The sequence below is a fragment of the Papilio polytes genome, unplaced genomic scaffold (assembly GCF_000836215.1).
Source record: "Papilio polytes unplaced genomic scaffold, Ppol_1.0 DF823923.1, whole genome shotgun sequence".
Lineage (NCBI taxonomy): Eukaryota > Metazoa > Arthropoda > Insecta > Lepidoptera > Papilionidae > Papilio > Papilio polytes.
In genome coordinates this window covers 1,364,670-1,390,041 of record NW_013525281.1, presented here as the reverse complement: position 1 = coordinate 1,390,041, position 25,372 = coordinate 1,364,670, and the positions used below count along the sequence as shown (strand labels likewise).

General features: G+C 35.3%; 3 protein-coding genes across 3 annotated transcripts in view; 1 reads left to right on the top strand and 2 right to left on the bottom strand.

Moving 5' to 3' along the window:
• Positions 1–1,429: 1,429 nt before the first annotated feature.
• LOC106102195 lies at positions 1,430–6,532 on the bottom strand. Its single transcript, XM_013281607.1, has 17 exons — positions 6,059–6,532; positions 5,574–5,750; positions 5,351–5,465; positions 5,073–5,252; positions 4,823–4,999; positions 4,626–4,744; positions 4,396–4,537; positions 4,257–4,327; positions 3,938–4,157; positions 3,572–3,760; positions 3,392–3,489; positions 3,151–3,270; positions 2,832–2,990; positions 2,188–2,265; positions 1,991–2,062; positions 1,684–1,860; positions 1,430–1,578 (listed from the first exon to the last, which is right to left on the bottom strand). The coding sequence occupies exons 1-17, from the start codon at positions 6,296–6,298 to the stop codon at positions 1,507–1,509; spliced, it is 2,406 nt and encodes an 801-aa protein (XP_013137061.1). The 5' UTR covers positions 6,299–6,532; the 3' UTR covers positions 1,430–1,506.
• Positions 6,526–10,050, top strand: LOC106102196. Its single transcript, XM_013281609.1, has 6 exons — positions 6,526–6,590; positions 7,006–7,210; positions 7,816–8,053; positions 8,363–8,525; positions 8,813–8,974; positions 9,667–10,050. Exons 1-6 carry the CDS (start codon positions 6,558–6,560, stop codon positions 9,793–9,795), a joined length of 930 nt encoding a protein of 309 aa, XP_013137063.1. The 5' UTR covers positions 6,526–6,557; the 3' UTR covers positions 9,796–10,050.
• Positions 10,051–16,018: 5,968 nt separating this feature from the next.
• Positions 16,019–25,372, bottom strand: part of LOC106102077 (sodium/potassium/calcium exchanger Nckx30C) — a 56,282-nt gene continuing 46,928 nt past the window's right edge. The window contains exons 4-6 of the mRNA XM_013281484.1: positions 23,892–24,030; positions 22,388–22,640; positions 16,019–16,919 (exon numbers count right to left, since the gene is read on the bottom strand). Coding sequence (XP_013136938.1) covers positions 16,676–16,919; positions 22,388–22,640; positions 23,892–24,030 — 636 coding nt within the window. The 3' untranslated portion in view covers positions 16,019–16,675. The remainder of the gene's footprint in view (positions 16,920–22,387; positions 22,641–23,891; positions 24,031–25,372) is intronic.

The window sequence follows — 25,372 nt, the reverse complement described above, 5'->3', positions numbered from 1 at the left end:
TACAGCTGCCCTTATTTTTTTCTCTTATGTTTTTTTATACATCATGTTAGTTTAATCAGATCTTAGTAGCAAATTAGAGGTAAACACCTTTATTGGAAATTTTTAAGGTAAGGCAAATTTAAGGATATCGAATTAACAACATTTTCATTAAAATATGAAATCTGCAGAACACAAACGTATTATAAACTGCATTCAACCTTGGTTACCCTACCTCGTAAGTAAGTCTTAGAAAATTATTTCAATTATAGCCTGAACGCAAGGAAAATAAGCAAATCATACTTCATACTTCTAACTAATATTATAAATGCGAAAGTTTAGATGGATGGATGTTTGTTAGAGTTTGTAGCCTAAACGGCTGAACGGATCTCAATGAAATTTGGCATAGACGTAGAGGATAGTCTGGAAGAACACATAGGCTAATCACTTTTGTTTTTATAATTCCACCCGGACGGAGTCGCGGACGATAGCTAGTAACATTTTAATTCTATTGAATACATGTATAATACTTTTAAATATTTCACCAAAACCTCAGCAGAGACAAAGCAGACAGTTTTTTCCAACTCATGTCGTAAAACTTTTCGTATCCGCGAATCAATATCGCGTTCCGAATTTAAACTGTGTCCCCGCCATTTTTGTCGGATCTAATGAACTATTAAAGTGCAATTTGGCTGCGCGTCGCTGGCTAGATGGCGCTGTGCGCAAGTATTGATCGCGCCGAGGGGCCAACTTCTAGCCATCAAGTTCTGCCAAGTCACGGAATGTATTGCTAGCTATTGTGGCGAAAAATGAGGGGGGTTGAAATGGGCCAAATGCCCCCCTACGAGCGCTTTTGACGGTCGAAGCCTGTTCAGATATCGAATCGTGAGTCGTTAGTTCTCGTTTATGATATGACAGAGCGCTTGTATTATTACTTTGCAAAATTTTAGCGAGGCTGTTGAAAGTGGAGCATTCATTTTTACAGTTATTGAGATGTAATATTTAATTTGGACTAAGTTTTTGTGGGAATGTAATACAAATTTAGGTTGATTACATACTTTTGGGCTATAAATCTAAATAATAATATGTAATACCACTTACCTCATTTGTATTCAAACTATAAAAATAATGTGCGTTCTGCGAGAACGTAATAGATCATGTAAAATTCATAAATTTATAAATTAATCCATGTTGAATTTGTAACGAACTTATTATGCGCTATGCATATTTTTATTTGAATCTAAAATTGAACTGCAGAATAATTTATACATTCATTATCAATATGGGGCAACTTTACTGTGTGTTTAATTTTTAACTACATTACAACAATTATTATCAGCGCCATCTTTATGTGACAATATTAATCACAAAACAGGTCATTGAGTTTAAATTGTTGTGTTTTTCCGAAACTAGATGTCACTAGTATTATTTGATTTAAAAGTAAGATGCAACGTATTTCTTTATAATCATTTATTAAAAAAAATCTTAAAATACAAAACATTAATTTTAAACTAGGTTTTTTATGGTTCACTATGGCCCAGGCATTTCGTTGTATCTAACAGGATACGTTAGCTGATTACCGCGATCCCACGAGTATAATTCCTGTAAAAAGTATCAATAATTAGTGATAATTTTAAGTTGAGAAAGTACGAATATAGAAACAGGGATTCCAAAAGCAGTCTAGTAATTTAACCATATTAGTCATACTTTATGTATATGATCGTATCCAAGCTGCGTTGTCTTCCTAAAAGGGTTGGTGAACTGCAGGGAGACCTCTAGCGGCTTGCTGAGGTACAAGTCGATTGCCACAGAAACCTTGCTTTCCCGCTCCGTCGCCGAATCCAAAGCATAAAGCACGCCGCACACTATAAACATTTCACCCACCTGTAGGATAGAAACCCAATATTAATTAAAAAATATATAAAAATATATAGTTACTTTTTATAAAGTAGATGGCGCTGTTTTCAAAATTTATTAGGATATTTTAAAATCTATAGATAAACATTTAGCTCACCTGTTTATGATTAAGAGATATGTTCCAAATATAGTCGATGTTGAGATCGTCCTTATTAGGGTCGAAGTTTAGCTGAAAAATATGAACATTTTAATATAATTTCTCGATAAAGAAGAAAACCTCACATTCAAAGTTTAAAGACTCATTGATTGAAGATAAATAAACTACCGTAAATATGTTCTGCAAACATTTCATACCTTGGCTACGGCTGTGTTGTTTGAGTCTTCAATTGAATAGATTACCCACAGCCCGTTGTCATCTGCACTGAAGTCGACCTGCACAGCAAAATAAGACTATTAACTTAAAGTTTTAGAAAGAGGCTGCACGAAATGAGATTGGTTAAATCGAGTATGTGTGAGCGCGGTGAGGCTGAGGAGGATATTCATCACGTTTTGTGGGAATGTCATCAGTATGACGATCTGAGGATGAAGATAATGGATGGAATTACTCTGCAGAACGCGGGCTCGATTTATAACCCAGATCTTGTTAGCAACGGGGTGAACTTTGCTAAGTTACGTGAATTTGCACATGGATGGCATCAGCGAAGATATAGACTGGAGTAAGGCGCTGGTGTGGATGCCCGACGGTGAACATGTCCGTGTCCATTGTGTCGTCACACCCATTAGGGGGAGACTTGTTACAAATAAATGACAATATAACTTGTAGGGAGTCAAGAAGGTGCATGCGGTTAGACCGTGTGCGCCCTCCTGCGATTCGGCCCGTATGACCTGAGGGTCGGTTTGGCTATGGGTGGTGGTGGGTAGGTATTAACTTAAAGTAAGCTCTTCTATTACTACTTTATCTCTATTACTAATTACTATTATAACTACATATAATATACCTGGTTATGCTGCGCGGTGTAGAGTCGTCCATCAGCATGCGGTAGATGTACAGATTTGATGCGGCTCTGCGTTAGGTCGTAACGGATAATATCTCCGGGATGACCCGATTCGTTTGCTTGATAGAAGAAGGACCCACTGTATACGATGTGACCATTGCCCTGGTGTTTTAAAACGTACCAATAACAGACTTTGGAATGTGAATCATCTCAAAATTGCAATTATAGAGTCAATGCATATTTATGCAATGACTATATAAACTACATACACAAAAATACAATAGAAATAAGAGAACTACTAGTAGTATAATAAAATATGTACAAAGAACGGTTTCTGCAGCTTGTGGTACTCATCCACGTGGTCTGCTTTGAAGCTAGCCTTTGTGCGGTACTCGCGAAGCCGCTCCACGTCGCTCTCCTGAGTCGTCCATAACTTTTCTCTCTGTAATATTACAATTGTTAATAATCAGTCCTGTTCAATAGATGGCGCTCTTAGTTCTTAAATTCTGAACCATTTCTTATTTCTAATATTATAACCGTAGACATTATTTTTCTGTCGGTACCTGCGTTTCTGTAGCATTGGAATCTCGAAGCCAGGCTCCAAACAGTTCATCTTTGTAACGATGATAGACTGGCTTTCCGATCGCGTATAACTGGCAGTCTACAAATATAAAAAAGAGTGATTAGAATTTTAGGTCATACTCCTTATGTCCTTAAACTACAAGAGACTATATGTGACTTACTGGTGTTCCTTCTAGGCTTGAATCCGGCAGTAGAGTTCATTGTGGAGATAAGGAGGTTTGCACGGTGACAGCTCGGGCAGGCGGGACAGCGTCGCACCTGGCACAGCTCCTCGTACGACGTGAACGGCGGGGGGCGAGACCCGAACTCCATCGGCTGTTCTACTATGTTATTGGTGTTCGGACCTGGGTCTGAGATTACATACAAGAATGTTATTATATAGCATTGGAATATCTCGCAGCAAGAAATATTAAACATTATAATGGCAGTCACTATATAAAAGTATACTTGTGGCCAACTGTTATTTGTAGGTTGTGGCATAACGTAAAGAACAGAAGAAGATATGTTAATCTTGTGGGTGTACTTACACATTAACCGAATGTGACCTTTAACAGTCTGATTATTAAGTTCATTCTTGGCTACGCAGCTGTACTGTCTTAGATCATGATCCCTGATGCCAGGGATCTCAAGGCGCATCACCCATCGCCAGGGATCTCCGGTGGTCGCTACCTCAGTCCGATACCTTGGACCTTCAAGGGTTACACCGTCGACTTCCCATGCAAGTACAGGCTCTGGCCACGCTTGAATCTGAAATATATCAATTGGATTAGAAATTGCTGCAAAATTCTTCTATTAAGTGACTGGTATTCTTTAATTTCTTCTTTATTTATATTTATTTGAACTCACCTCACATTCGACCTTTGCTGTCTTGTTGAACACGTAGACAATGTTATTGGGCACACGAATATATGGACTGACTGAAAGCAAAGAGGATTATTAAAATCTATTATTGTATGTTCCTACCTATACTTATCGGTATACTTACAATGTATCTCAACATCAGTGGTCTGGTTGGCTGATGGCAGCATGCCGTTGTTAGCCATGCAGACATAGGTCCCAGTGTGCCAACGCGACACGTTAGGGATGTTCAATAGGTGGCCGCTTACAGATGCGTCACGCCATGGACCCTGCAAGGAGACCAAATAGAAAGACATGTAGAGTTACAGAACATAGTTTGTTTGAAGAAACAACTCATTATATGATTCGTAGTGATACCTGAATGATAGCGTTGCTGTCGACTCTACGCCATTCAATACTTGGGTCAGGTCGTCCCATAGGGTTGCAGCTGATGCGGAGAGTGTCTCCTTCTCTGACTATTACACGTGTATGCTCCTCTAAAAATTAATATTATTAAATATTGAGCATGATACTCATGGATCATATCTTTTTTATATTATCTGCAAAGGCCTTACGTGAGAATGTAGGTGGAATAAAGAGTTCCTTTTCTTTGGTGTAGTTGTATATAGAGAGGCCAGGCCTGCCTGGGGCGCCATCACGACCGTCGTTACCTCGTTGTCCTTTAGGTCCTATTGGACCTCGATCACCTTTAGGTCCTCGTACACCTGGAGGTCCAATGGCTCCAGGTTTTCCTAATAATACATATTTGATATAATTTTTAATTGTATTGATTGTCATGTGTTTGGAAATAATTGAACCACGCACCATCTTTGCCATCCTTTCCGTTTTTGCCCGGGCTACCGTCCTTGCCCGGCATGCCGTCTCTACCGTCTCTGCCTGGGGCACCATCCGCGCCATTTCTGCCCGACAGACCATCCAATCCCGGTTCTCCTGGCACGCCATCTCTGCCATCGAGACCGGGGTTACCAGGGAAACCTCGTTCACCTGGAAATCCAATAACATCCAATTGTAAATAACTGTTTTTTGTTGAAAATTGGCATTGACAAATAATTTTAATGGAATTCTTAGAAAGGATATTGTACCTTTAACTCCTGGCGGGCCAACTGGACCACGGTTGCCAATTGGACCTTTGGGACCCGGCACTCCTGGAGGGCAGTAATCCTGAGTCGCTTTACAGAAACCCTGCACCACCTTGTACTGAAAGTATCAAAATTATGTCATACCATAGAAGTGATTATGGGCCTCACTAAGGACGTTTTTGTGGGAGGTTAGCTGTTTTTAAACTTCTTGTAATCTCTGACGTACCGGCACCCTGGAGTAGCTGGTAAGCCAGACCCAGGAGTCTCCGCCGGGCGCTGGCCCCTTCGCACCCGTCCGCTTCATCTCCGCTGCGTCTTTCTCCTCCAGCTCAGCTCGCATCTTGGGGTTGAAGAACTCCACGTGAGGAGCTACTGTATTCTCCTCTTGGACTACTGATGTCTTCTGTTTGTTGAAAAGATACAATCAGAACTGCAGTTAACAGTTATCAAGTCTGTAGTTAATTTATTTTCAACATACGGAGAGCGGTATTAACAAACTTAATTATTTTGTCATGTTTAGAACTTAAGTCAAGTTTAATTTTCCACAACAAGTGATAATTAGATATCTATCTATCCTAGATTTCTATAACTCTTATCGCATCGAAACAAACATAGATTAAACAAATCTTTATCCATTATTTATTTAATCTATGTGTTAATTATAATTTAAATGACTACTGTTGCGTTGAAATAAAATAAAACGTCACTTACCAGCATCGCTTCTCTTTTTAATCTATGCTTGGTGACCCCAATTTCTGATATGTACTCTTCTATTCGTTTCTCTAACGAAGATTTTAAATTATCTATCGTACTATCATCTAATTTTATATTATCCGTTTCAATTAACTTGTACGTGTGCAGAAGTAGAGAGAGAATCCCACAGAAGGTTGCAAACAGAGACAGTCTTCGACAACATTTAGATTCATCTGTTAATTTACGTTTTGTAGCCATTGTTGCATCTTTCACTTATAACACTGCTCACTTCACTAGTACAATATATAGCATTATTTACACTTATTTAAATATATTTAGGATAAGCTATGCGTATGTTTTCTCTGTTATCTGTAACTCCGTATAGCGCGATCCTTCCTGTGTCAGCTATAACTGGCTGATAACTAACAATTGCGAGGGCCCATTGCTCCCGCGGTCAATCAAACAATCGACAGTCGTCCCGCACGTGTATTACTGGAATAAAAGTAAATATTACCACATGTGGCGCGTAAAAAACGCATTAAAACATGTGGTAAGATTCAAAATATTATTATTTAAACAGCATCCTTTTGTCTTATCTTATTTTAACAAGAATGTGTCTCTTGGATGGCGAGGGTATTTAAATTAGAGGGTAATTTGATTAATTACCAATATTTAAGGTTAAAAATCCATTATCAAGTACTTAACAACATAACAAAGGATGTATTAAGCCTCCTTTAGTTGTGACAATTCGAACTGTTCAGTTATAACTGTGCAGACAAAATTTTAACTGTCAATTGACCTGTTCAGTTAAAGTGTGAGAGATCTCTGTATCGTTTCAAGTAAGAATATACATTAAAAAGCATAGTATAAGACTGTAGTCTAGTATTTTTTTGAGATCGAGGTCATAGACCACATCTATTTGCAAAGTATTTCTTAGTTAAGATTAAAAATATGGTTTTTAACAGAATATCTCAGTTCTTGGCAACCCTTGTGGCTGTCGGCTTCGCGCATGCGCTGAAAAATATGTCAGGGCCATGACATGGTTGCAAGGTCACAAATGTTTAGTGTACTGTCAGCCAGTGGAACTGATCCTTTGGAGTACAAACTCTTTGGTTATAACCTTATTGGATTCTAAAATGGATTTGGTACCACCCTTAGCGTCCGTACACGGTTAGTAAGAGATATTAATGTAAGTTGTTTTTGTAGATTTTGAGGTTATTTTTACGTATATCTGCAATTTATAAGTTTTGTTTGAAATAATTACAATTCAAGTAAGGTAAGTGAACCAGTAATTGATTGTTTCGATTTAAGTTAATTAAAATTTAATGTTTTTTACGACATTATATCTTTGGTAAAATATCTGAATTCATATACTTAATTAGATGAGAAAACTGTTGCGTTTAATCAATAGTAGTTGTTTTTTATTTATTTTTTATTTAATAAACGCAAAAATAAAAAGCGTATCCGAAATTCTTAGTTACAATATTTTTATTAGCTTTGACGTATTGCTAAAATCTTTGTTCCTAACACGATATAATCTACTTATACTAACAAGTTTATTTTTAACTAGCTGTTGATCGTGACTTCGTCCCCGTGAAATTTAAAATATAGCCTATGTTATCACCGATAAATTAACTTTCTAACGGAGAAAGAATTTTTAAAATCGGCTCAGTAGTTTTTGAGTTATTTCAATACATACAAAAATACAAATCTTTCCTCTTTATAACATAAGATAATTGGGTAAAAAGACAAACTAAAAAGTCGTACTTCCTTAGCCTGCAGCGTTCAACCATTAGAAGACTATGAGACCCCTAGAGCGCCATTACTTCGACAAGTATCCTTGGATGAAGAGCGTCCGGATGACTGCCAGGGACACTGGCGGGGACATTACATTCAGGGAGATGACCAGGAAAGGGGGGTGAGGCTGTTCAGGGCTCTGCTACTCCAGCATCTGAGGCTTGAGGAGTTGAGGCCACCGCCATGCATGCTTGTGCCAGCGAAACCTGATCACAGGTAAGACAAGACACGCTAATGCTTGTAGTCAGATAAAAACTTAATAGTTCTGCAAACGTTCAATGTAAATTTGAGCCCTGAGGTTTTTGGTAATGGGGTTGGGGGGAAAAACTTCGAAAGACACTTTTTTTTTATAAAAAAAGACATGGTTATGTGAGATTTCTTCTCACTAAAAATCCCTTCGGTGGCTGCCCTTAGGTATAATTTGAGTGTGCTGGGATCTCCAAGCGAATGCACCGTAGTCTACTCAAGATAGAGATTCCTATCATAGGATCTATTTTAGTATCCTCAAACTAGGTTATGTTTTAGAGGATGGTGGTTGTACTGGCGAGATTGGAGGTCGCTGGAACGAGCAGCTAAGAGGTTCAGGGAAACCAAGGCGCGGGCTATCCTGGCCGCGAGAGCTGAACACATACCCCTACTCAGCTTAGATGAAGTCGCCTTTGAAGATATTATGCAGGAACTATGTCAGGTTAGAACTAATACTAAAGAGAATTATATATGGTTTGAAAGATATTGTGAAGAACATTAGGTGAACATTATGCTATTCAGCATGTTAAAATTTTATGAAGGAAAAGGATACAAGGTATTCTGGAAACAATGTACCTGAAAGCTTAATATCGATTGACGCGTATAACAGAGAAAGATGTGGTATAGAAGATTCGAGAAAGGTGTGCAGATCGGGAAATTAAAATGCGTCGCTACATATATTTGACAGTCTACTCTTCATATGCATTTGTAAGAATTGACTTGTTCCAGGCGTGTTCACACGTGGAAAACAGAGCGTTGGTGGTGCTAGCCTTCCTCTGCGAGGTGTGCGCGCGCGCAGTCAGGGTAGGGGGCTGGTGTCGCGCGGCGGATTGGGCGGCAAGGCATGTGGCGCAATGCGCGACGCCGTGGGCCAATCGACATGGAGGATGGGTAAGAAGTATTTACTACTAGACTAATAGTTACAGCAGATAATTTACCTAAGATTTGAGTTAAACCTGGTCTCACACTAGAATGCTGTAAGATGTAACAAGGACTCTTGTTATGCGCAGCTAAATAGTTGAATTGACTGTAAAACAATCGAAAATCGCACAACTGCTGTGCGGCAGTTTAGTCTAAGGTGTGCGCCCGCTCTTACTTTATGCAGCATCTTTTCCTTCTTTCTTTTTCTTAAGTATGCCATCTAGTTTATATAAGATCTTCTAGAAGTGACTCACTAACAAACGAAGATCACTTCAGGGAGTCTTATTTATATCTATACTAATATTATAAAGAGGAAGAATTTGTATTTACATGTATTGAAATTACTCAAAAACTATTGGGCCGATTTTAAAAATTCTTTCACCATTAAAAAGCTAGGTTATCACTGAGTAACATAGTGTTTTATTATGTGTTAATTTCACGCGGGCGAAGTCACTAGCAATCATTCTGATATTATAAATGAGAATTGAGGATGGATGTTTGTTAGAGTTTGTAGCCTAAACGGTTGAACAGATTTCGATGAATCTTGGTACAGATGTAGCTGACAGTTTGGAAGAACGCATAGGCTACTCACTTCTGTTTTTTTTTTCATTCAGGCAGGCGAAAGCTAGTCTAATGTAATTGTATTATTCTAATCGTTTCAGAGTGTAGTAGTAGAGCGTGCGGGTGGAACTCGAAGAGATGACACAACATTGATCGCGGGTGCGGCTTTCGCAGCTCTATTAGCGTTCATACTGTTCTGCCGCCATCGATTCCGTCATACGGTACTTTAAATAAAAAAAACTTCTATTACCTTGGATGTAATTACCCGTTGTACGGTGTCTCTGAATAATTGAGGAGAGATGGTTGGTAAATGATTTGAAAAGGTGTTGATCCTTCGATTGGATGAAAAGGTTTAAAAGAAAGCGATTTATTATATGTTTAACTTCTAATGGTCATTAGTAAAAGATATTGTATATTAAAATTTTGAAAGCCTTCGATGTTTTACTTGTGTCGTTTTTATTGAAATTTGATTTATTCTTCTTACATGTGAGTTGTTAAAGTTTTCGTATATTTTGTAAAATTCTAATCGTATTGTAATCACGAATTTGAATTATATTTAAACTAACTTTTTAATCTCTTTCTGATAATTAATATAAAAATAAAAATTCAAGCGCCAATAGCCTAATGCTCTGGGGAACAGTCTACCGATTTTGTGATTGAGGGTTCGAATCCCATCATTCGACTATTGTGAACCATATTCCTAATACAAGCCTAGAGCTTAGTTGAATTGGTTTAAGGAATTATTAGTAAATTAATAAAAATCTAGTATTATTTAAAAAAATACCTTTTCGTTATTTTGACATAGAATTAAATTGTGAGAAAATGTGTATTGAAATTAAACTATATTTAATGTTTCTTTGAATGTGATTTTATTTTAAAATATATAGAGATATATGCGATAGAAAAAGTCTAAATAAATCAAATAAAAGATTGAGTGATCAAAGCATGTTTTAAAATAATTAAGTATTACTAACTTAAAATACATTGGAAATTTTAAAACTGTTTATATACCAAATATAGAGGTTACATTAAGAATGAACGTGGATGGCTACAAAGAGGAAGACCGAAGAAAGTATGGATTGTGTGAAAGAGGATATGCTTAAGAAAGGAGTGGATTCAGATATAGCTGATAGAGATGTATAGAGCATATACTGTGCCGACCCTACATAAGGGATAAGGGCAAGTTGATGATGAAATTACATTGTTTTTTATTAACAAGTCAAATAAGGTTTTAATACTTTTTCCTATGATTTAGTGACCGTCCACAATGCTTGCAGAATTATAAAGATTTTTATTTTGAAGTTTTTACGAATAATTTTGATAATCCTGTTCATATAAATAGCTACATTTTTCCAAAGTTTATGAATACTAAAACCTGAACGGATATAAAAACAAATACTAACTATTGCATATTAAAAAAAATATTGTAAAGTGTGAAATAAGAATAGCAATTTATTAAATAAACTCTAAGAGGCACCTTTGATTGAACTATTAGACGACTATTGTGCGATTGTCGATTGTTTTGCAGTCTATTCAACTGTTTTGCACAACTAACAATCGAGTAGTGTAACCTCCATATAAGCTTAAAGAAAACAAAGCGAGACTAAGCAGTTGTGCGATACTTTAGTCAAAGGTGTCATTTGTTATGTACTAATCTCAAATGTATTTCAACGGATTTTAAAAATGATAACACAAAAACTATCCTATAAAAATCTGTAGACAATAAATTACTTCGACAGCCTGTGAAATGTGTAAATAATAAATTCTCATTTTAATTGAAAATTATTAAAAGTGTTTTATTTCTTACTAATCTTACTTCTTACTAATATAAATGCGAAAGTTTAGATGGATGGATGTTTGTTAGAGTTTGTAGCCTAAACGGCTGAACGGATCTCTATGAAATTTGGCATAAACGAGGATAGTCTGGAAGAATACATAGGCTACAACTTTTGCGTTTTAGAACTCCGCGCGGACGGGGTCGCGGGCGAAAGCTAGTAATGTAATAAACAAAATAAATGACGTATGACAACAAGTGTTTTTTTCTGCAAAAAGAGTTTTAAGCTTAGATTTTGTTTTCAGGACCATTCCCTAATTTAATAACAGAAGGAAATGGAAACTAACTAGTGCTCTCATTTCATGTCATTTTTTAGATATAAAAAAACATTTTGAGTAATCACCACCACGACCACCACAGATCACTATACGTCCCTACGGGCTCGGAGCCTACCCTAAGTAAAGGTGACTAGGCCAACTTACCAACCACGCTGTACTGCGGGTTGGTAAGTTTTGGTATGTTGGTTGGTTTTTAAATAACATAATGGTCTAAATAAGGATTGACAAAAACAAAGACAGTGATAACTATTTTATAATTTTTATTGTAATTTTTCATAATACGGTCGACATACTCTCTTCAGCCCCCTCCCACCACTCCCCACACTCCCCGCACTCCCCGCAATCCGCAAATTTACTTCGAGAGCAGCTAAATAATCCAATCACTTAACATTTGAATCTGTTAAACTATTAAAACGCGAATCTATCACATTGTCCAACAAATGTAAACTTCAATCAGGCCACAAGTGAGCGTTTTTAAAACGAGAAGACAAAATAAATAAAAACATGCTTGATTTAAGGTCCCACAATATGTAAATTTAATGATCTAAAGCATGAAATTCGTATTAAATTAATTATCTCGATTTCTATATTAAATAATTAACAATTGATTGACAATTAAAGGGAAAATATTCTAAAATGCCATTTGGTCTTAAAAACGCCCCCTTAACATTTCAAACGCCAACATAATTTTTCACAAATTCTACTAAAAATTCATGTAATACTGCTAAATTATCATTTGGATCACAACGTTGTATTGAATTGAACTGTGATGTCATTCTCAACATTTTATCATTACTCGATGAAAATCCCTAAACTTATCTATATCTTTAAAATAACAATTTTTACTTTCACTTAATCAATAATATCACTATTAACATACTACGCTGGCATCTCGATTTCGCTAACATCTGAATGGACGCAGGAAAACTTCCTTAATTTATTTTAAAAATTTTAACCCCTACTAAATCCTGATTAAGATCAAAATTTATAACATATTTAAAATGGAAGATATCTGGAATATTCCCTTAATATAATACATATGGATTTTTTTTTCAAATTTAACAATTCTCAAATACTTAACATCGATATTCTGAAATACTTGTAATACAGATCCTGACAATTTAGTCTCTAAAGCAGTGTATATCAAACTTATTCTTTTACTGCCCCCTTTGAAAATTCAATTTTTCAGCGCCCCCCATTTTTATATTTCAGTGAAATTTAAAATACCATATAAAAATGAAATTACAAATTATGCATCGACCTCCTAACCCATATCAACACCCCCAATTTTCTGGGGCCCTATAACGCCCCTCTAGTTTTCAAACACCCCCAAGGGGGCGTTATCTTTGAGAAACACTGCTCTAAAGTAACAAAAAACTGTCAATAATCGAATTGATCGTCTGTTAAATCGATTCCATTAAAATTGAACTTGATTGAATTGAACCTTGTAAGATTTCAAACATGCTCCGTTATTTATTTGGCTGCGAAAACGAGATGTGTCAGCATAAGCAAAATTATATACTAATTTCATTTCACTTTTCTAGACACGATTGTTTAAAGCTGTTTATGGAGAAATCGATGAGGCAGAGAATCATAATAAAATATAAATATCTTGGTGTTCATCGTTACGTCATCGTGGCGAAAAAAGTGAAACGTACTATTTTTTTTTTCTCGTCAAATATCTTAAACCATTTTCATATTATATTTTTTTTATATAAAAAACCACCACTCTAGTAACAATACTACCTGGATATTATATTTTCATATCGTTTATTAACATTTTTAGATTTTTTTTTTAAAGTTAGCTTTAAGCCTAATAACCTAATCTTAAACTACGAAGAAGATATCAGAATACATATTTTTATTTAGTTAAAGTATCAAATTTCTAATAATTAACAAACATTTGAAATATGGTTTCTAACTCGGCTTGTGCTATTTGGTATTAAACAAATGCAATTTAATGAAACTAACGAATGATGACCCATCAGGCAATGCCGGATTAGCCATATAGCAATAATATCAAATGCAAACCCCGCTAATTTTGCGGCTCCCCGCTACATCTTTCTGACAATAAAAAAACTGAGATAGTAGCATAAAATATCTTGCATGCCTTAATCACAAAGAACTTAGGCTATACTTCACTTTGACTTAAACTTAAAACTCGATTTCATCAATTTAAATTGTAAAAATAAGTTTTGTTTTAATTAGGGCCTGTCCAACCATTAGCTGATAGACTCTGATAGCTTAATGACGTCACTGTCAGATCGAACAAAATCCAATATTACACGTTGGATTATTATCAGACAATTTATAATTTAATGGGACAGGTCCTTAATATCCTAAACATAAGAACCTAAAGCAAACCAGCCCTTGAGAGAATTAACACTCGCGCTACCTTAATCCGGCACTGCCTTCAGGTGTTAAATGACCCAGAACTTTATCAACTATAAGTTATAAGAACAATGGAAGGATGATTGTATAATATCTAATTATAATTACTCAAGAGATTAGATAAGAATCACTAGTGTAAATCGTATGAAATCGTTAGCATACAGAATAGTGTTATAGGCGATACAATATTTGGTGCATCCCATATATTCAGGGATAAGATATCTACTACTAGACGAGTTAAGAATACATCTATATTAAAAAGAATTATAGATCGAATTCGTTCCAACCTTATTATATAAAAAGAATGGCCACGTATAGATCTTACAGTTCGTATAGTCTATATTGAATAAGATGCAAGCTATGAAGAGTTAGTTGAAGAATGCTAAAGAACTGTTCGATCGTCAGTGGCACAGCTATGCATACTACAGAAATCTAGAATTCAAGCTTAGTAAGAGACGAGTATGGTGAGAGCATATCACAGTGTTTGCCTCGATTGTTCAGACATCGTTATGTTTAATCGATTGTATTTTCACATTTGAATTCAGATTGCGTAGAAATATTGTTCGAAACGCAATGTTAATTGACATACTGTTTTCAGTATTTAGTTTTTTGCAGTATATATTGTAAGTATTGTAGCACCATTAAGGTTTTTAATTTCTTTGGATTATTACAAAACAATTTCAGTATTTTACAATTTAAATAAGGAGTTTAAATTGATATTAAATTGTCTCTATTTTTTGTATGAAAATTTGTTAATAAAATAAAAGCTACGATATATTTTCGCATGAACATCTCTGTGAAATAATTTACCACAATTCTGTGGATTTCGATAGTTAATTTTATGAACTCAAGCAGAACGATTTGTGCGCATTCATATGTTAATGTTACTCTTGTATCAAATGTTGTTGTCTCAGATTTTACAATGCGAAAGACTGTGATGCCAATATGTTATGTTTCCGCAGATAGTCCACAGTTTGAGCTTCCCACAATGTTCTGGAACGTTAAGCTTAAATATAAATACAAACTACGTTTACTAGACTATTATTGCTATGTCAAATAGGCGGGTTATTAATGTAAAAATATTGGATATTCAACAATCGAAGTCAAAGAAAGTAGGATAGTTTAGAGGTTAGCGAAGGAGACAACGAAAACGGACGGTTTATGTTTTAGAACAAGATTCGAAACCGTGCTAAAACATAAATTGAATAAAGAACGTAGCATAAAAAGATAAAGAAATATTACAGTTTTAAGAGACGGTTTGTTAAGAATTATTTTTAATACTGACAATGTAACGACAGATTAAAAGCTGTGTTATTTCTCAGGATTAGAAAAACATTGTATCTATTGAGTTTTAAATAGTATGAACCAATAAATTTGAAGTTTTAAGATCACGTTGAGACACATTTACGTTTATCTTGCCCTTACTTATTCATCTATTTTGTGTACAAAGTTCGATGTATAGGCACTGCGATGCACCACGGTGTGAAGCGGATAATTTGTCGTTTTCTATAACTATAATATTGCTATCGGATGTAAGAGTAACATACTCCAGTTTTTAGGATCACAAATATCGAGGCTTATTATTTAAGTTCATGAGAACTTTTAGGCACATTTTATGGAATAGCTGAAACTAGCATTTTTTATATACATTATTGATTAACAAGATGTTCAGTTACACTGAAATTGTACCTAGTTCATTGTTATCAATTGTACTTCTTGGTAACTACTTTCTAATATTGTTATTGAGGTAAATTATGTTGAATTTTAAATGCAATGCAACTGAATCGTTGCGTATTTATACGTTCTATATTCTATACATTCAAAAGGAAATAATATTGGACTAAAAGTCTATCACGATCAATTAAAATACAACTCGATTTGGAAAAAAATACTAACATCATTGTATATTACAAAATTAAGATATTTACAAAAATAAAACGCATACGATTTCAAATTGTACAGCAAAAATTGCATAAATTTATAAAAGCGCCATTCTTGGCTTATATTCAGTAAAAATCTACAATCTTCGCTGATTTCTAGTTTCATTTTCATGTTATTTCATTGTTCACATTAATTTGTTATGGACATTATATCACCAACATTAGTCCTAACATTACCTATTATTTGTGCTTCGAACATCACCTATTTTTACATAACCGCCTACTCGATTTGTTCCTATTTGTCTACTAAATGTCATCGACTAAGGCAACGTACTTAGTTTTAAAATTATACTATGCTAAAATGCAAATGTCTTCCTTCTTATGGTTAATTTAAATTCAAAAGATTTCTCGCTAAATTCAATATTGCTTATAATTGTTATACTGTTATATGAGATGATATCCGTGCTATTTGAGCAATTGATAAATGAAAACAATGAAACTCGTTAATGAAAATTTCGAGAAACTTCTAAAAAAACTCTAAACCGTTTAAATAGATTACATTATTCGTTGGATCGTACGATTTTCCTTAATTTAGTTTCAAAGTATTTTTTAAAAATCGATAGGAATTAATCGTTCCCATATTTTGGTATCCGCTGTCATCGACAATTCATTTGTTTGCTCATTACTTTCATTTGATTTGTTTGTATTAATTTCGGATACGACAAATCTATTCGCTCGGGCAATGGAAGACGCCGTATTCGAGACCTAAACTGACAGCAACAAAGACGAAGTACAAAAGGAACATTGTGAAGCCGAGACCCTTGTTCATCTTCCACCTGAAGCAGGCTATGCTGATGATGACGAAGATCAGCATCGCGAAGAGTAACACGATGCTGCAGACCATGCCTTTAGAGTTCACTTGCACTGGTTCTCCGTTGATCAGACCGTACAGCAACCAGGGTAGGGGTAACCTGGAATGTTAGACAAATAATTAAGTACTATGTAAAAGAGGCGGTTTCGTAACAGAGACTTTTTTGCTGGTGGACCACACCCTACTTTGGTCAGCGAGCCCATCGGGCTTAGCCGGTTAGTTTTGCTAAGCTGTGCTACCGACCGCTCCCCCATCCGCCACCCGGTGACGCTCCCCATACGCCGTGAGGGCCAGCGCTCTCTCGTGTCGGAGGCCAAGACCCACTTTGGGTGGCTGCGCCAACGCAGTAAGTATGTAAAAGAGGATGTTAAGAAAGGAGTAGATTCAGATATGACGGCTGATAGAAATGTAAGAGAGCATACTGTGCCGACCCTTAATAGGGATAATTTAACGGCAAGTTGATGACAAAATTTAACATTATAGTTTAATTTTATCTTTCCATTAGTTTGATCAGAGATAAAATAACGAGATTATCATTATTTTGTCTATGTCTAGTAACCATTATTAATTGTAAAGTGCAATATAATATCTAACAGCGCATCTCGATGAAAGGCATACTAAAGAACATGGTTTGGAAGTACACATAGGCTACTTATTAATGTAATTTTATTTTTAACGAGCTGTTGCCCGCGACGTCGTCCGCGTGGTATTAGAAAACATAAGAACTATATAAATAACAAAAAGCTACGTATCCCTAGGGAACCGGAGATTTCTCGGGGATGAATCCCATGTGTACTCCAGACTTTGTTTTATATCTGTGCCAAATTTCAATAAGATATGTTGAACCGTTTCAGAATGATCGAGTAAACATTAAAAAACTAAATTAATGTATCCCAAGGGAACCGTCACTATTCCCGGGATAAAAAGTAGCCTATGTGTTCTTCCAGACTATGCCCTAAACCTGTGCCAAATTTCATGGAGATCCGTTCAGCCGATTAGGCTACAAACGCTAACAAACATCCATCGATCCATCCATCCATCCATCTAAAGTTTCGCATTTATAATATTAGTAAGATTCCGCGCACACGGTGTCGCGGGCGAAAGCTAGTGTTATATAATGGAGGCTAATCAAGAAAGCGGTTTCCTATAATTTTGTAGAAATATAGGTGACCGCTTTCAACGTCATTGGAACGCGTATTAGAACCAGGTACTTTGTACAGTCGTTATTAAGCTATACACATCTAAGCGTCAAGTCACGCCCTGATCACGCACTACCCATTTTCACGTAAGTTGGTATTTGTTTGACCCAATATTTGGGCCAAGGCCTATTGGAACGTAGATGAATATCAAAAAGCAAGTTTCCACGAGGCGGGGCTCGTTTATGGCCGCAAGTGATGAAGCTACCGCCCTTTACTAAATAGGTCGCTGTTAAGTTTTGATAATTTTACTTTGTAATTGGAAAGAAAAATGGTTTGAAACTCCTTTTATTGGATAATACAGGGTTTTTCACTTCTTTTGAGAAAAATAGATGAATTACTTTTTGATGGATGTTCGTTAGAGTTTACAACGTAAAAGGCTGAATGAATCTCGACTAAATTTGGTAGAGATGTAGGGGATAGACGGGAAGAACACATTTTTTTTTCCACGCGGACGGAGCCGCGGTCGAAAACTATTCAATTATAAAATTCTATTTAGCTTTGTTTGTATTTAAATAAAAATTCTTGTCAATTTGTTCGTACTAATTTTTGTTATATTAAAACGGCACCGATCCTAGGTATAACTTGGCAGAGTTTCGAACCCGCACCCATTCCGGCTGTCAAATGGCCAGGAAATATTTGCCGTTACAAAATAAATCAAAGCCTCCATTCTAAGAGCTTAGTTTTATTTGGTAACTGGTGCGTTACATCCTGTTACAGAATATTGAACCTTAACACTATTGACATAAGATTAACTATGATATTTTCTGATAACGATCGATGCGGAAGTTCAGGCAACATCTTTATACATGAAAGTCTTTACAATGTTGCATTTTTTACATTCTAAATATTTGCTAGTTAAATCTCACAGGCGTTAAATTATTATTAAGATAAAATGTACAACTATTTCCTAGAAATTTTACGATTTAAAATTCTCTTTTGCTGTACCCAATGCGTTTGTTAGCTGTCCATACGGCGTGGTACTGTAAAGTGGGTCAGCAGAGAAGTATACGGCTGTTTACATTGTGACAGTTTCGTGTTGGACCTACGCCAGATAGTCATGTATAGATATTGTTACACTTTACTGGACGCAGTTTAGCATCTGATATTTTATATTCACGCATTTTTATACAAATACTTTATTTTTTACGTTTATTGTTGAAACATTAGTGATTTCATCATTGAAATTGAAAATAAAATCTTTTAAGTTGACATCTTTACATTAAAATTAGAATGAGGTTATGTCTGTATTTTTGTATGTAATGAATAATCTTAATGTATGTAAAAGCTTTGTTGATTAGAATACAAAAAATAATAATACACAGGCGTTAGTTTAGGTCAATAATATAAAAACAACCAACTCCAAAAATAAAAAATAATTTTTAATGAATGCCTGTCATATGTATTTTACGACAATGTTATAAAAACCTGTCTACAGCTAAATTACTTTAGAGTTTGTGCAAACTTGGTGTAACTTATACCCAAAGTTCGCTAAGTTTAAACTGAAAGTAACTTAATTCGTAAACGTCACCGTGATTTAAGCAATAAAATTGTGCCCGTTAAATTCTCAATGGAATGAAAAGTTCCTATTTTTAGTAGTAGTTTATTGCTGAATACTGAAACGTAATTTATATATGAACCAGTATCTTAAATTATAAAGCTACGATTAAATTGTAAATAGATTGTGAGCGATGCTTAAGAAGCAAAATATTTAAGATTCGTTTGAGTAATCGGCCGATAGCTTAAAAACGATCTTGGTTAGGTCCCTATTAGTTGGTAACTTACTGAATCTATTATGATGAAATTTTACTAGGATATTTGAAGAAGATCTAAAAAAGATTTTTAGTTTGTTTATAAAATCTTTATCAATTACTAGCTATTGCTCGCGACTTTATCCACGTATAATTAAAAAATATAGGCTATATTACTCAGCGATAAAATCACTTTTTAATGGTGAAAGAATTTTTGAAATTGGCCGAGTAGTTTTTGAGTTATTTCAATACATACAAAAATACAAATTTAACCTCTTTATAATGTTAAGAATAGAAGTATAAATATATATATTATCAGAATATTATAAAACTGAATTAAATTGTATTACATTGTTGTGTATAAACTTGGTTTGTATCCGACCTAACGTGTGGGCGTGTTGAGTACATGATTGCTGAGGTTTTCTTGCTTGAGGTCAAGAGGCACCGGAGTGGTAAGGCCGAGGTCGATTGACAGAGGGAAAAGTGAATTGCATTGTATTGTGACAAAACACAATTGGTATTAACAAATGTTTTCTTTTAGACCAAAATTATATTTTTTTTTGTTAAAAATCATCAAGTAAAAGACGTCAAAGTTAAGAATTAGCTACAGTTTACGTAGGTAAGTACTACGTATAGTTCGGCTGTCAGTATTTATTGTATTTAGCGGGCTTTACGTTCATAAAATTAATACTATCCTTTAGTGGCGCGTAGTGAAGTTAGGTATAATTTATAAAGAACGTAGATAATCGTTAAATTTTACCTGTACGAGATTGCAGATAGCAATAAGGCCGCCTTTGCGCTAAACTTGTAGTATTTAATTTAAGTATTCTTATTGTAATATTTGTACTAAATGTATTCAAAAAATAAATAAATATGCGTTATTCACGTATAGTCATAGAAACAAATGAATTAATAATTACAGTTAAAGCGGTCAATATTTAAAAAAAAGGTGCGAAGAGGAGGTTATGCGGGGATTCCGGGAAGAGTGCGGGAGGGGCAGAGCTTTAGGGTCTCAGAGTAAGTGCCTCTTTCCGCTTTTGGCTCCTCTCCAAGCGCCATTAAACCTGCCACATAAAGCCATAACGAATCTTAGAGTTGCCAACGTGCTTCTCAAATTATATTGTTTAGTTTGTGTCTAATTGTGCTGTTACAATTATTATGTTAACTGTAAATTAAATAAACTGCTGACAAAATGAAGTCTTACAAAATTCTAGAATAAGTAACAATTTCATAAGTTCAATTTCGTTTAGGCTGGATTACTGAAATTTCGAGTTATTTTATAACTAGCTGTTGCTCTCGACTTCGCTCGTGTGAAATTAAAAAATATAGCCTATGTTACTCATTCTTAACGTAGATTTCTAACGGTGAAAGAATTTTTGAAATCGGCCCAGTAGTAATGATTATATAAGATGTCAGCAATTACAGCATATTTTTGAATAATTCTTTTTTTTAATAAAAAGCCCTACACAAGCGTCACGCTTTAGGCTATTTATTTTTACGCTATTTAAACTTAGGAAGTAAATGTTTTGGATAAAAACCCTCATGTGGGAAAGAGACCATAAGTTGCTGCCAACATCAAGGAAGCAAGGTTGTCATTTTGACATTTGCAATTGATAATTTGACACATGTAAACAATAAAATGAAATTTTCATAATTTATGCGGATGAAGTCGCACGGGAACAGCTAGTTGATTTATAAATATATCTAAGTAAGGGTACATCGTGCAAGCATTATCATCACTTAGTAGTTATTGGAAATACCTTCATGGCCGTATGCATCGTCGCGTGTTACTTGATTGTTAACTTTATTTCTTACGTAATAATTCTTGTTTCTGTATAACAATAGATTTCCGAAGTTGTAATAAATTAGTGTAGCGAGGTAGGCAGCAAGTGGTTCCTCGGTACGGCACGCAACAAACAAATTTACCGTTTAATGGGACTTTTTTATCCTGTTCTGATGGCTACCAATTTGTAGGGTTAATGTACCTTTATGTAGGTTACAACTAGAAAATGGTATTGTTTTAACTTGATAGATAACTAGCTGTTGGTCGCGACTTCGCCCGCGTGAAATTTAAAAAACAAAAAAAATACAGCCTGTTACTCACTGATAACAGCTTTTTAATGGTGTCAGAAATTTTGAAATCGGCCTAGTGGTATTTGAGTTATTTCAATACATACAAAAATACAAATCTTTCCTCTTTATAATATTAGTATAGATGTACGTTATTCTACCTTTTAGTAATGATTATTTTTAAGTTAAAGATAAAAAAAATGAACAGACGAATTGAGTACCTCCTTCTTTTGGGAAGTCGGTCAAAAACTGACGGGCGGTTAAAATCGTGTTTTAGAGTTAGTTTGGAGTAGTTTAAGAGCGGGTGCACACCTTGGGCTAGACTATCACAGAACTGTTGTGCGATTGTCAATTGTTTTGCAGCCTTCAACTGTTTAGTTCCAGAACTAAAGATCGAGTAGTGTACACACCTCCATATAAGCTTATAGGAATCAAAGCGCAACTAAACAGTTGTGTACGCACTCTAAAACATTAGTAATATTGTGTCTTTTATTCTTACTAAGGGAGTCGTTTAGCAAACACTTAAAGTGTTTTATTACATACACACTTACCCAACGGTAACATCAAAGATATTGCTGCCCACTGAGCTAGATACCGCCATATCTCCGAAGCCCTTCCTGGCGACGATTACGGAGGTGATGAGGTCAGGCACGGAGGTACCTGCGGCGAGCAGTGTCAGCCCCATTACCTCGGGTGGGATCTGCGCTGTTGCCCCCGCGACATTCGCCCACCAAACCATCAGGTAAGAGAAGAAGGCTATCCAAACTATTGATCCTACAAATGTTATGGGGAATAGGTTTTTCCCTGTGAAAAGAAAATAAAAGTTAAAATTTTACTCCAATGGAATTAACATTAATGACTAACCATTTTTTACTCAAAATTAAAGTCGAATTGCTTTGTCAAAAAGAAATGGATAGATATCTCTAGAATGACATAACAGATCTCGCAGAAAGGCACAGATGTAGAACATATTCTGGAAGAACCTATAGGTTGTTTTTTTTATTATGCGCGGACGCAGTCACGGGCAAAAGCTAGCCACGAATAATTTGGTAGTTATCTTATCGTTTTAATACTTAATATCAACTAAGTACGTAATCATTCTAAATTATAAATGCGAAAGTTTAAATTGATGGACGTTTGTTGTAGTTTGTAGCCAACGACTGAACGGATTTCGATGAAATTTGGTATAGATGTAGAGGATAGTCTGGAAGAACACATAGGCTATTGAGATTTGCATTTTGTTAATATATACAGACGGAGTCGCAGGCGGAAACTAGTATCAATTATAATGATATCAGAGTAAAATCGTAACGTCGGCGTCAGTTCGTGCAATTCCGCTAGTGTTGCGAAGTGCCCGCCCCGGGGGAATTAAAGTGTCCCGCTACATTTAATTTTAATTTAGAAAATTTGCGATGCTTCTTTTTTCTATTTAAATAAGCTCTTACTGCAGCATCGTGCGCGTTTTGTTTTTATTTTTCAACTAATTAATGGTACCGGTAGAGGTTTTCTCTAAAAAGTTTGCTTTAAATTTTAACGTAACGTTTTTATTACAATTGCTTTATCTAAATATTTCTTTTATTAAAAAATTAACAGAATGAACCACTTAACGGTGACTCTAGTCCTCTTATCTCTCTAACCTTTATCTAATAAGAAAATGATGGGTAGTGGAGAAATCCTGAACGAAGAAATGGATTTTGGATGACAGTCTATACCTCCTATATACTATTTTTTGAGGATTAAGGGAGACAAGACAACGCTTCTACAACCTCTTTAATTATTGTTTCACTAGCTTTCGCCCGCGACTCCTTCCGCGCGGAATTTAAAAAAAAAAACAAATGCAAGTAGCCTACGTGTTCTTCCAGACTATGCTCTAAACCTGTGCCAAATTTCATGGTCCGTTCAGCCGTTTAGGCTACAAACGCTAGCAAACATCCACCCATCTAAACTTTCGTATTTATAATATTTATAATATTAAATGATTTCATTACTTATCTGTATTGATAATATCAGGCTAATGCTAGATTGCGTGACACTTTTCTCCAAAGTATTAAGTACCTTTGGGCGTCCTCGTATCAGGCAGGGTGCACCAAAGAGGGAAGACAATGGGTGCGACTAGCAGGTAGGTGAGCCTCTTACGGAATCCTGACGGCCACGACATGTCCAGTGGCGTCGTGTCTTCCTCCAGGTCTCCTATCTGAAACACACGTTTTGACGTTAGGATAGTTGTACACGGAGAGCTGTTGGTTCCTCTAGCGTTATTACAGTCCGTGCCTAAGCGATAAGCCTAGAATTTTCTTAGTAAAATTGTGGGAAAAGATTGGAGTTTTAGTTTAAAGGCCTTATTAAAGAAAATGTTTATGTCATCTACCGTTTTTATGTTTTCCGTCTTTAACTTCATTTGAAAATAAGATAAAGTATTTTTTCCCTTAAGTCTCACTTCATTTTCAAGTATCGCTTCCTCAAATACGCTAATGCTTTAATCCCGGAGCATTTGCAAAGAACGCTGCAATTACTTTTTAAAATATTATTTGTACAGCACTTGAGATCACTTTAAAAATATTTCTTATCTGTAAATGATAGATGATTTTTCATTAATTTATAGATAATACACTTTAAACCCTTTTCCATAAAAAAATAAATTCAGTTTTGAAATATCAGCCAGCATTCCTAAGTTTCTAAGTTTTTTTTTGGTCAATATTTCATAAGTCAACCACATGAAGAAACATAGATTATAAGAATTTTTCTGTAATCCTTGTACACATCAAACTTTCTTGCGATTAAAAACTTCCTAGTCTCACTTAGTTCAGTAGGAAACGTTCAGTTTTTTATTTCGAAGCAAAACCTTCGTTCGTGATAAAGTTAGTGGCTTAATACATTAGACTAAGTTTAACTTGTACACTGCGCAGCAAAACATACACTTGCAATTCAAATGTAAATGCATTAAACATACCGCTGGAATAAACTAAAGCAAAACTATGGAACTAAATCCAGAATGTAGTTAAAGGTTTTTAGAACATAGGAACACAAGGATACGAGGGCCATACTAAAAGTTTTTAGAACTGGCTACTTTTAAAGAATATAACAAAAATATGCTTTAAATCTGAAGATAGAACTCTTTTTTAATATTATAGAGTACTAATTTCATTCATTTGTCATTTGTTTTATGATTTGGCGGCAAATTCAAATTTTCTAAGGACTTTCAGTGTGACCCTCGTAAACAAGAGTATATGCTAAGTATCTAGAAAAGAAGAAAATAGAATATGAATTTCTTGTGATTAACGACGCCCATGGATATCTACAATACTAGAGGAACTATAGATGAGTTGTCGGCCTTTGAGGAACTGGTAGGTACACTTCTTGAAGGACCCAAAGTCGTAGCGGTTTGAAAATACCATCAAGGACAGACAAGACAACTCGGTTGTGCAGGGATGGAAGTTTTTGGAATATTACGTTGGTAACATTGGAGGGCAAAATAATGGAGTTTACTGGTAGAATCGTTTCCTTTAAACTTGGGAAATTACCTATTCAACTATTAC